Raw genomic sequence first — 13,167 nt, forward strand, 5'->3', positions numbered from 1 at the left:
ACTGAGGCAATATGAAGCAATATCTATCTATCTATCTATCTATCTATCTATCTATCATCTATCTATCTATCATCTATCTATCATCTATCTATCTATCTATCTATCTATCTATCTATCTATCTATCTATCGTGTGTGTGTGTGTGTGTGTGTGTGTGTGTGTGTGTGTGTGTGTTGTTTAGTAGTAGCTTTGGAAATTGATCTAAAATTGAAAGAAACTAAACAAATAGGTTATCTTGACAACTATTACAGAAGTATAATTGGGGGTGGGGCACCAATGTACTTTTAGATGTTGATAAATCTCAGCTTTCAGCATTTTTTCACTCTTGTCCATGCAGGCTGGAACTTCTGAGAATTGTAGTTTAACCATATTTTCTCAGCCAGCAGCAACACAGTCATCCCGGGGCGGCTTACGGGTTAACCTCGTTGAGAATTCTCTTTCTGCAAAAATAAGCCACGGCGGACGAAAGAGGAGGAGGAGGAGGAGGAGGAGGAGGCGGCCCAGAGGGGTGTTAAGACAGGGAAACGAAAGCAAAAAAAAAAAAAAAGAAGAAGAAGTCATTTTCTTGGCCGGAGTACCCGGCGAGGGGAGGAAGCCGCGTTCTGTTTATTTCGCAACATTGCACAACGTTCCAGAGCCATGTCAGCTGAAGTTGGAGGGGAGCCGTTTCGCTGAGCTGGTTGGGGAGGCGACGGCGGCTCCTCCGAGTTCCGCTTTGAGGCTGCCCCGAGGGGATGTGGGTGTGCTGTGCTGACAGATCAAGTCGCCTGCTAGCTTTCTAGCACGGCAGGAGACCAAAAACAAACAAAAAACCAACCACGCCAGCTTAATTTTCTCGGAGGAAAGCAAGCAAGCGCCCGCCGCGGATGAAAAAGCGGGAAAGCCCGTCTTCATCCCAGCAGGTTTAGGATCTGCTGTTTGAGCAGGAGGGGCTGGACTAGAAGGCCTCCAAGGTCCCTTCCAGTTCTGCTTCTGCTTCTAGGCGAGGAAGGTCGGAGCAGAAGGGCTGGGCGGGGGCGGGAGGACGGCTGCCTGGCCTGCCACAAGGACGTCGTGACCTGAACAGGAAGGGAAAAGCGCGTGGGGCGTGGGTGGCTTTGGTGGGTGAGGGGGGGGGAGAGAAAGCGAGACCTCCGCGGCTTCGACCGCCCTCGGGGAGGAAGTCTTCCGCCCCCACCCACCCTCGAAAGGAGCGGTTTCTCTTCTCCCTCTTCTGGAAGGGACGCCTCGAGGCGGCTTGGTCCTGCCCCCCCCCTCTCCCCACTCCTCCTCCCGAGTTAAAAGTTTTGTGACTTCAGGCGCTTTTATGACTTCAGCCACTTGGAGGTTCTTAGCAACCCCTATGAGCTGGCGCGGCCTCTCCGCCGCCAGGCCTGGTGGCGGGGAAAGTCAGCCGTTACTCCCGCGGGGTGGTCCCTGGAGCGGCAGGATGTTTTGCTTCGCGCAAGGCGCGGCCTTCATCCCCACGTTCCTGGTCTCCTGGTCGTCGGCCGCCTTCATCCTCTCCTATGCGATCGCCGTCCTCGGCGGGCATGTGGAGCCGCTTTTCCCGTACATCAGGTGAGTAGGAGAGGAAGGAGAACAGCGCCCCCTCTGCGCCGCGCAGGAAAGACTTTGCTGGATGGCGCAACGCGGGGCAGAAAGACTGAATTGTGGTCGGGGTTTCAATCCATCACAATCAAATTAGGGGAATAAAGTTTTCCCTGCTCTCCGTCGACAGCCAAGGCCTCCCAGGCCTCTCCATGATGTTCTCTTCACTCTACAACTTGAACTTATTGATCTGTACTTTTCTGCATTTCACCTTAAAGGCAGTCAGATTAATTCAGCCCGCTGATTCTGTAATAGAATAGAGTAGAATTCTTTTATTGGCCAAGTGTGATTGGACACCGAAGGAAATTGTCTTTGGGGCATATGCGCTCAGTGTGCATAAAAGAAAAGATACATTCCCCACGAATCATAAGGTACAACACTTAATGATAGTCATAGGGTACAAGTAAGCAATCAAATCATACTAGGAAACAATAAATATAAATCCTAAGGATGCAAGCAACAAAGTTACAGTCATAAGTGGGAGGAGATGGGTGATAGGAACCATGAGGAGAGTAATAGTAATAGTAATGCAGACTTAGTAAATAGTTTGACAGTGTTGAGGGAATTAGTTGTTAAGCAGAGTGATGGCATTTGGGAAAAAAGCTGTCCTTGTATCTAGTTCTTCTGGTGTGCCTGCCCCATAGTGTCATTTTGAGGGTAGGAGTTGAAACAATTTATGTCCAGGATGCGAGATTCACTGCCCTCTTTTTGACTCGTTCAGTGTACAGGTCCTCAATGGAAGGCAGGTTGGTACTAATTGTTTTTTTCTGCAGTTCTAATTAATGTGAGCTAAAAAGGAGATAAGGTTCTGGGGAGGTTTTTGGGGGCTAAGGGAGGCTTCCCGTAGCCCCACAAAACCAATGTCAGGATGCTGCTTTACTGATTTCCGCTGATTTTGTTTTCCAAGCAAAAGAAAGAAACCCTGACACAGAGAGTTGGAGCAGGCGGTGCTGTTATTTGTGCCTCCTCAGATACTTCTGCAAATTAAATTTTAAAAAAGAAGACTAATCTGATGCTTGTAACTCTAAACATTTGGAACCTTAAGGAAATAAGGACCTGCAAAGCATGGCTTCAGGAATTCTTTCCAAATGCTTTAAAACAGTTTAACTCTGGGTCTCATGACTGAGAAGGAAGAAGGAGAAGGGTTTAGAACGGAACAATCCTTTTATTGTGAGCAGTCTAAGATCCCCCCCCCCATGCAACCCCCATCTAGCTCTGGCCCATTTTTACACCAGTATTTTTTTGCTTTTCCAGCTTTTCCTAACAATTGAAAATTATTCTGTTCAGTTTTCTGAGAGTTATCCTACATAGTCAGATACAGTCCCAGGTCCCTTTACTTAAATTTCCTTAAACCATTCTTCTGATTTAAGAAGAAGAAATTACATTCTTGTAATTTCCTTAAATCATTCTTTTGGGGTGGAAATAGACAGAAATATAATGACAGGGCTGAGTGAAAATCCTTTCGAAAGTGCTCATTAAGATCTGATTATCTCAGGATAATTCATAACAACTGAAATTGAATTTCTGATAGTTATAGCCCCAAAATATCTGAACAAGATCAGGCTGGAGAAGCAGGGTTAATCCTTGTCCACCCTTTCTTTTTCCGGGTCTGAATCCCGGAACACATTCCAATTGCAATCCAAACCAATAACAGCTTATTTTATGATTTCATTCTGCTCTTCGTATATATTGGAGTTGAGAGGCCTTTCGTTCTAAAGTTCACAGATACAATGCTAAGTATATGTTCTAGAAGTAAGCTAAAGTGATTTCAATGCAGTAATGATTCTCTCTACTATGTATAATTGAAATTACATTTAATCTTCATTTGATTAGTGTTCTCAAACAACTAGAAAGATAGCCTAATTTAACAAATATACGCAGAACGAACACTACCTTTTATTACATCATGTATATCATGCAGGATCCAATCTGAATCTTTCACCGGGACAAGAGATTTGTTCTTCCAAGCTTTCAGGCTCATGCTGGAGCCAATCCTCAGGGAATTTTTCAATCCCCAAATTGTGTGTTCTATGGGTTGTATGCAGTGGTGAGATTCAGCCAGTTTGCACCACTTCAGGAGAACCAGTTGCTAAGTTTCTGAGCAGTTTTATGAACTGGATGTTGGAAGAAATCATTAGGGCAGAGAACCAGTTGTTAAATTATTTGAATCCCACGACTGGTTGTATGTATATAGTGCCTGTGGCTTTTAGTAATTGATTGCCTTATTAGTGGGGTATTAAGTCCTTGATTGTTGTTTCTTTGTGCTGCTGGGCCCTTGGCTCTTAAATACCTGGTAAAAGTAAAAGGTAAGGTTTCCCCTCCCATATATGTGCTAGTCGATCCCTACTCTAGCGGGCGATGCTCATCTCTGTTTTAAAACTGAAGAGCCAGTGCTGTCCGAAGACATCTCCGTGGTCATGTGGCTGGCATGACTAAACACCAAAGGTGCACGGAACACTGTTACCTTCCCACCAAAGGTGGTCCCTATTTTTCTACTTGCATTTTTATGCACTTTCAAACTGCTAGGTTGGAAGAAACTGGGACAAGTAACGCGAGCTCACTTCGTTACGCAGTGCTAGGGATTCGAACCACCAAACTGCCAACCTTTCTAATCGACAAGTTGAGTATCTTAGCCACTGAGCCACCGCATCCCTTTTTAGTACTTGGTAAGCTGGTGGTAAATCAGCACTTCTGATTGAAGCCTGGTAAATGGGCCCCTTACGCACACATCCAGGAGATTGAGAAGTTCTTTGGAGATGGGTAACTGGTTCCAGTGACCAAGTCAGATTGGATCCTACAATATTATCCTGGAACACCTATATGTGCCTTCATTCAGGTATATCATGTCTGGACTGGACTGATATATCTGGAACACCACTACATGATAGTAAAACAATGCAGAAAAACCAGCTCTTTGCTGCCATCTAGTAGTTACTCAAGCCTTGTTCTTTCCCTCTGTTCATCAGTGACAATGGCTGGTTTACACTGTAAAAACAACCTTGGGTTTTTCCCAACTAAAGACATTAAGCAGCATCTATGGTGGGTGGAGTGTGTTGTCTTAGGCGGTGGCTGTTTTTGCTAAGGGATTTAAACCTATCAAAATGCAGACTTATAGCAGAAGAAAAATGTATTTGCATATACTTTTAGTGGTCATTAGTTGCTCCTATTCTGCTGACAGTAATAAGTTAAAAAAAAAACACAAACCCTTTATTTCTGCATATAGTTGCAATGAACTCTCTTTTCTAAGAATTTGTGTTATTTATAACATTTTGAAATCTTTGGACATCTTGGTCCAAAGTGATTAAGATACCTGAGAATATTTGTAGCTCAGGATTGATTGGGATATTGTTTGCTTCTTGATTGTTGGTCTAAGGTTAATCTGGGTGTTGATTGCTTATTCGGAGGTGTTTGCTCCATTTTTGGCTTGTTGATTGTCTTTTTTGAATGGCTGATGTCAACTCCTAGTGGTCACATTCATAGAAATTGATCTGACAAAGACAGGTGTCAATGTCCTCCCTCTTAAAATCACACCTCATCAACTCTGCAGTAAAAACAGATTCTGTATGTGCCAGAGCCAAGATTAATTGAGACCAGTGTTGCAGAATACAAGTATATTTTTTCCTTCATGACTGATCTATAATTTAACAGTTAGCACTGAAGTTAATAACATGCATTTAATATTTAATTTTTAATAACATTTAGTAATGTTTTTTCTAAATTTAATACAAATGAATCTAATACAAATGAATGGACAAATGAACAATTTTAATTATTTGCAATGCACTTATAACATTAAGTGTTCCAGAAAATATTCCAATTGTACTTTGGTCAGAGGTGCAGCAGATTCCATTCACATCTTACATAGAGCTCTTAAAGGTTTTGAAGTGATCACAGTTCAGTATAGTATTTAGGTAGTATCAGTCTTTAGTTGCAAAAGTACTTCATATTTGTTGAGTGTTTCACTTGGAACTTTTGTTCTCAAAGTTTATTTCTAAATAGTGAGTTAATTAACAAAGTATTTTTGAAAGTTACATGAACAAAATTAATATTTCATTGCCATAAATATTGAGGGAATTCAGTTGATGATTCGCAGAGGCCGATTTTCTATATTTCTGTTTGAGATCAAACTACATGTGACAGGAAAATTGGGTGTATTTTACTTCAGAGCAGTCACGGAATGGTATGCACTAAATGAATTAGCTATGCCTTGTTTTTTTTGGGGGGGGGAATGGAAAGAATGACAGAAGTATTGGCAAGTATATTATTAGATTATGAAAATAAACAGGATGAAGATATCTGTTGGTTTTTACAAAAATAAATATTAGTACGTGTAACAGAGATTTTTAACATTAGATATCTGTTCATGGTAAGACTTAATTTCTAACAGATGGAATTAAATGCTATGAGAATCACATAGAAATGAAAAAAAAATAAACATATTTCCTGGGATTTACTTCATGTATTTGGGACTAAATATGTATTGTCATTCCATGTTTCCCCTAAAATAAGACTCAACTGGAAAATAAGCCCTAGTAAGATTTTTAAGGATGCTTGTCTACCCCCAAAATAAGCTCCAGTTAAGATTGTCAGCCAGAAGGATGCATTTAGTGCCATATTTCTCCCAAAATAAGACCTAACTGGAAAATAAGCCCTAATGTGTCTTTTGGAGCAAAAATTAATACAAGACCCAGTCTTATTTTTGGGGAAACATGGCACATAGAATGGAACTGTAAACCAGGTACCAGATGGCTATTTGGCATGCTAATTTTGGCATCCCCACTTTTTAGCTCAGAGATGTAGGAGATGGAATTAAAGCCACTATATTAAAACTGTCAAATCATAGATTTAGCCATCTCTTAGCTGTGCCCAACAGTATATTGTATGCTGCCCAGAGTCACTTAGTTGAGTGGGGGCAGCTATAGAAATTGAATGAAATGAAATGAAATGAAATTAGTGAAATATTGCTTCTCATTTCAATAATCTCATTCATATTTCAGGATTGGAACCTATTGAGTTATCATTTTTAATGATCCACCCATTTTGAAAAAAGAACAGGACTTATTTTTGTTAGTTTTTAATGCTTAAAATTATAATTATATTAATGTACTTCATTTCAAATGAAAAATAAGCCATGCTTAAGAGTGTATCAGAACAGCCTTTCTAGGAAGTTAGATCAATTGAGAAAAATAAATATCCATCCAAGTACATATGCATAGAATCAAATTGCAACCTTTGGCCTGCATGTCAGATGATGGATAAAAATTGTTATGAATTGCAAGCACCTAGGTTATTAGGCATTTTTGTGACATTTCTCCCAAATGAACATAGAAATTACCCCTTTCTCTGAGTTATATCATTATCCATTTAATTTGATGTATATAGGAGTATGTAGTTTCCAGGAGTCAATTTTGACTTGCGAAAGATCTTATTCTAAATGTATTATTTGTATATTAACTGTTGTCATTTTTATCATTTGTGCTAGTGATACAGGAGCAAAACCTCCAGAAAGCGGTATCTTTGGATTTATGATTAATGTTTCTGCATTCTTAGGTATGTAGCTATTTATACTTATTTGTTAAATTATCTTTAAGAGATGTAATGATTACATATTTATAACAATCATGTCTCCAGATGGATGTGGCATGAGCACCTGGATTTATCGTCAAACTAATTCATTTATACATAACTAGCCAATAACCTGGCATTTATTTATAGGGGGGAAATTTCTGGACCAAACGTAACTTCTAATGTTGGATTTTCCCCCTTGTGGAGTACTGTGAAGCCATTACCATGGCAGCTCCACTGTGCTGTACAGTAGAAGCCATTTTATGACAATACACTACAAGCCATTTAAGGCACAACAAGCTGTATCTTAACAGTACACCCCATCCCCCGGGAGGCATGTTAGGGGTGTCTTACCCCCACAGTATTTGTTTCCAGAGAGTAAGTCATCGGTGTACCAAGTTTGGTTGAAATTGCTCAAAGCATTCCAGATTTATGGAACATACACACGTACACACACACACACACTTACACACACACTTTACAAATTTCATATAGTATATTGACTTGGAGTAAAGTAAGCTTTCTGTATTCCATAATCAGAGTAACTCAAGAAGAAGAAGAAATAGAGCGCGTAGGTTAAAAACAAGAACTTTTATAGAAATGAGTTCAAACAAGCTGTGTACTTTCAAGCTTAGGAAGATGTATTAAACTTCTTAGGAAGATGTGTAAAAAGTAAATAAGTCATGATGATAACAAAATCACATCTTCATAACTGTATAGAATTTGGAGTGTTTACAATCGAAGTGTTTTATTTGAAATACTTTGTCAAAGGTGCTGAATAGCTAGTACTTACTTCCTTGGTACAGGAGGATTGCAAATGGCAGACAACATCTGTTTCATCCATACCGTGTTATGTGTGTGAGGAAGGCTGAGTTGCAGAGTAAATGCCTCATCTGAAAAACACCTGTGCAAATGGAACATACGGAGTTTGCATGACAATCTGACTTTTATAAGGATTCTTTGCTGTTGTTAACTAAGAAAAAGGTATATGAGTGGTCCTTATGACCATTGGAGCATCCCCATGGTCATGTGATTTACATTTTGAATACCTGACAACTGAATCACATTTATGCTGGTTGCAATGTCCCAGAGCCTTATGATCCCTTTTTGCGACCTTTTGACAAGCAAAATCAATGGGGAAACCAGATTCACTTAAAAACCTTGTTACTAATTTAAGAATGCAGTGATACAGTTAACAAATGCGGTAAGAAAATTCATAAAATAGGGCAAAAGTTACTTCACAAATTTCTTCCTTAGCAACATAAATTTTGGGCTCAATTATGGTCGTAAGTTGAGGACTACCTGTACTTGAAAATCATCTAATAAATCTTGATTGTGAATCATGGCTGTAAAACAATTTCATGCATGTTTTTTAAAGTAGCAATTTGTTGTTGTTTTTAAAGGTGTGTGTGATTAATTAAATATGACTTCAGCTTTGAAATATGGGCATTATGCAGATACAGTTATCGAATAATTTATAATGAGCATAATTTTAATTTGTAATATTCATAGGAATAAGGTAATGGTCTATCATCAGCTCAAGCAAACAGCTCGTGTTGCTTCTGTCTGCTCCTGTTGACATGTTGAATTATGTTGCTTGTTCTGAAGCAGGGTCTATATCAGCGATGGCGAACCTTTTTTGGCTCGCGTGCCACACGTGGGGGGAGCGCGGGGGGGTTGTGTGCGGGCGTGCCACACCCATAATGCAACGCGCCCCCAGTGCGCATGCACGCACAACGCGCCCATTTTTGCATGATTTTTTCGCCCTCCCCAGGCTCCAGAGGCTTTATAGGAGCCTGGGGAGGGCGAAAAGAGTCTCCCCTGGCCCCCGGAGGCTTCAGGGAACGTCCGGAGGCTTCCCTGAAGCCTTCGGAACACTTAAAACCACCCTCCGAGCAACCCGGAAGTGACTTCCGGGTTGCTCGGATGGTCGTTTTAAGCGCTCTGAAGGCTTCAGGGAAGCCTCGGGACGGTCCCTGAACAGGCACGAGATGTGCGTCTCCATCGCCCGGGCCCGGATCGCCTCCGCCGGGCGCCTCAGGCTCGGCGTCCTTGCGCCGCTCCGCCCAGCCTCTGCGCGCTTGCCAAGGCCCGGCCTTCACATCGCTGCCGCTGCCGCCACCACCGCCGCTAGGACGGGCTCGGCCGAAGGGAAGTCCGTCAGGCCTCGGCCGCTCCTCCTCTAGCCGCGCCATCGCAAGGATTAAGGCGAAAGGGGGGGGACGGGGAAAGCGAAGGGGGCTTTGTTGTCCTCCTTCTCCTCCTTTCCCCCTCCGGCTCGAACGCGGTGCCAGGGCCCGGCAGGCAGCGAACGAGTCGGAGCCTGCCGACTGGAGGAAGAGGGTGAGAGGCGGGTCCTGTGAACGGCGGCAGCAGCGGCGGCAATAGTCGCAACTCGGCGGCAGGCCGTCCCGGCTGGGAGACAAAGGAGGGGAAAGGTGGCAGGCAGCCGAGTTGCGACTATTGCCAGCTGACAAATGGCTCCGCGTGCCACTTGTGGCACGCATGCCATAGGTTCGCCATCACGGGTCTATATTCTCTGCTTAGAGTAGCTTTTACTAATGACGTTTGATGTTACTCTGCAAAATATTATTTACATTTATAATGATGTGTACAGAAAAACAGTCTTCATTGGGATTTCTACTATAGAAGGCAGGCTATTGAATTTCATAGCTGGACTTTGAAATATTCTAGATGGAATACAAGAAGACAGACTTTGTTATAAGTATTTGTGTGTTATTTGCATTTGTGTAGTATTTACATACTGATAAACTATTTTAATACTTCCTACGTGTTATGTCTTAGAAAAGGACATGATTGGTTCTAAATAAGTGACACCAAGTCAGAATAGGTTATATCACCACAGTTTTGTATCATCTTCATCTGTTATTTTAGCCAGTTTGTTTCTGGACTGTGCTCTAAATTTATCCTTATTTTAAAGGTCTGAGTGTTTTATGAGAGGATACTTAAGGACTGCTTTTTCCACTGCAGTATATTTCCTTCTGCATATTCAGTCTGTCTCTCTGCTACCTCTTCTCCTTGATCCATATTTTGCTCTCTGAAACTGTTTTTAAATCATTTTGTTTTTACAGCCATGTGACTCTTATTTGTTTACAGAGAAAAACATCCAATTAAGCAAAAATAACAAAACAGTTATCAGAAAATTAAATATTTTAAAATAGGAGCACATAAACAACTCCACAGTACTGTACTGTCTAAATTAGCAAATTAAAATGGAAAAACTCAATTTTTAACTTGCTACTGAAAGGCTGAATTGGAGCAATCTAATCTGTAGTAATAGAAATCTAATCTGTAGTGGTAAACTATTTCACAAGAGATCTGCAATAAAGAAGCATCATTTTCTAGCCTCAGCTCTGCTGATTATCTGATAGTGAAGGAGGTTTCTTTCATTGTGGCATGATTACTACTTTTCTCTTTCTTGTTATCTACTGCTTTTGCAATAGAGCAAAAATTCTAGTTGTGTAAGTAGATCTTTTAGAATTACATAGCTCCTAGGAATATTAGAAATCATTCAGACCAACCCTCTGCCAGTGTAAGATTCAGTAAATCATCTTCAATAGACAAACATTCAGCCTCTGATTGAAGACTTTCAGCAAAGGAAAAATCAACATAGTGGTAGACTTCACAAGGTGCTTGCTTGTAAAATCAGAAGTTAGTTCTGATATCTAGCCTGACCATAATTTTTAGTTTTAACCATTGGTTCTGTGTTCTGGGGCCGTGGAGAATTAATCTACTCTCTTTTGTATTTGACAACAGTTGGAGACTGCTATCGTATTTCTTTTCAGTTTTCTGTTCTGTAGGTTAAACATACCCATTATTTCTTATAGGACAGTGTTGGCGAACCTTTTCGGCGCTGAGTGCCCAAATGGGAGCGCGTGGGAGGGGGGAGCACCAGAAACCGGAAGAGAGCTCCCCGGTGCGCATATGCGGGAACGCCAGAAACCGGAAGAGCAGTTCCCTGGTTTGCATGTACGTGCCAAGAGGCTGAGCTTCTAGTTTCTGGCATGTGCATGCGCGCCAGTCACCTGGTCTTCCGGTTTCTGGCATGCATCCATGTGTGAAGACCAGCTGGCCGGCGCGCATGCACACGCCAGAAATTGAAAGCTCAGAAAGCTGCTCTTCTGTTTTTTGGCACTCCTGTGCACTTGAAGGCCAGCGGCTGGCGTGCCAGAACCTGGCAGAGCAACAGGCGACAGCTAGCATGCCCAGAGAGATGGCTCTGTGTGCCACTTCTGGCAGGCGTGCCATAGGTTCGCCATCACGGTTATAGGACATAGCTTCTAATCTAGACACTTCAGCTTCTAGATTACCCCTCTTCTGAACTTGCTCCAGTTTGTGACTGCTGTTTCTGAACGATTGTGACGAAAACTAGGCACAATATTTCAAACTCTGCTATGACCAGAGTAGACAAGAACAATTACATCTTGTGGTGTGGACTCTATACTCCTCTTAGTGCCACCCACTTGTTTTTAGCAGCTACATTAAGTTGCTAGTTTGAAGTTCATAAGGACACTCAGGCCCTTTTCGTATACCACCAAGTTTAGTCTCCCCTATCTGATATTTGTGCCTTTAATTTTTTCCCCTACTGAAACGCATCACTTGACATGTTTCATCATTAATTCTGTCTTACTCACTTCAGCTCACAGTTGAAGTCTTGTAAAACGTTCAAAATCCTCTCTTTTCCCACTTCACCCAGATTTGTGTAATTTGCAAACTTCATAAGTATCTCCTCAACTCCCTCACCCAAGTCATTGCTAACACTATTGAGTAACACGCATCCCAGGATAGAGGTTATGGTGCTTCATTTGATATTCCCCACCAAGCTGGAACATTTGGCTGAAGTCATTCAGGCACTTATGAGTATGCAGGATCCAATCTGGGTCAGTCACTGGGCAGTTCGAATCCCTAGTGCCGTGTAACAGAGTGAGCTCCCGTTACTTGTCCCAGCTTCTGCCAACCTGGCAGTTCAAAAGCATGTAAAAATGCAAGTAGAAAAATAGGAACCACCTTTGGTAGGAAGGTAACAGCGTTCCGTGTGCCTTTGGCATTTAGTCATGCTGGCCACCTGACCACGGAGACGTCTTTGGACAGCGCTGGCTCTTTGGCTTTGAAACAGAGATGAGCACTGCCCCCTAGAGTCAGGAATGACTAATACATATGTGCGAAGGGAACCTTTACCTAATTTTATTAGAGGTTACAATTCTAACAGTAAAACCTAATACAGGTAGCCCTCAACTTATGACCACGATTGAGCCCAAAATGTATGTTGTCCTGTGAGAAATTTGTTAAGTGAGTTTCGCCCCATTTTATGACTTTTCTTGTCACATTTGTTAAGTGAATCACTGAAATTAGTAACATACTTAATAAATGAATCTGGCTTCACCATTGTTTTTGCTTGTCAGAAGGTTGCAAAAAGGGATCAGGTGAGCTAGGGACACTGCAACCGTCATAAATATGAACCAGCTGTCAAGCATCCAAAGGTAACATGGCCATGAGGATGCTGCAATGGTCATAAGTGTGAAAAATGGTCACCAGTCACTTTTTTTCAGTGCTCTTATCACTTTGAATGTCACTAAATGAATTGTGGTAAGTCGAGGACTACCTTGAACAAACTAAAAAGAAAAGTGGGGAAAAGTGCAGAAAAGAAAGAAAAACAGTAGAAAAAGAATTAGAAAAGAAAGAAAAAATAATAAAGGAAAATAAAATAAATATATATAAAGAAATGAATTCTCCTTTTACCCTAAGCACAAGTAAATTTTTAAACTGATCATTTTTTCTTAAAATACAACTAATGATCTCTTTTTCAAATAATCCGTCTCTTATCTATAAACAAGGGGACACAGTGGCTCCATGGCTAAGACGCTGAGCTTGTCAATCAGAAAGGTCGGCAGTTCAGCAGTTCGAATCCCTAGCGCCGCCTAATGGAGTGACCTCCCGTTACATGTCCCAGCTTCTGCCAACCTAGCAGTTTGAAAGCGTGTAAAAAATGCAA

At 41.7% G+C, this 13,167-nt stretch overlaps 1 protein-coding gene across 3 annotated transcripts in view; it reads left to right on the forward strand.

Moving 5' to 3' along the window:
* Window positions 1-565: 565 nt before the first annotated feature.
* DRAM1 (DNA damage regulated autophagy modulator 1) overlaps window positions 566-13,167 on the forward strand; it is a 28,221-nt gene continuing 15,619 nt past the window's right edge. The window contains exons 1-2 of one of the 3 annotated variants that reach the window (XR_014175746.1): window positions 566-1,559; window positions 7,072-7,139. Coding sequence is in view for 1 of the 3 variants with exons in the window: in XM_081957891.1 (XP_081814017.1) it covers window positions 1,306-1,559; window positions 7,072-7,139 (322 nt within the window). In the remaining 2 variants the exon portion in view is untranslated. The remainder of the gene's footprint in view (window positions 1,560-7,071; window positions 7,140-13,167) is intronic. The other 2 variants (XR_014175747.1, XM_081957891.1) reach the window with 2 other exon arrangements.

Source organism: Natrix helvetica, assembly GCF_964273705.1.
Source record: "Natrix helvetica genome assembly, chromosome: 6".
Lineage (NCBI taxonomy): Eukaryota > Metazoa > Chordata > Lepidosauria > Squamata > Natricidae > Natrix > Natrix helvetica.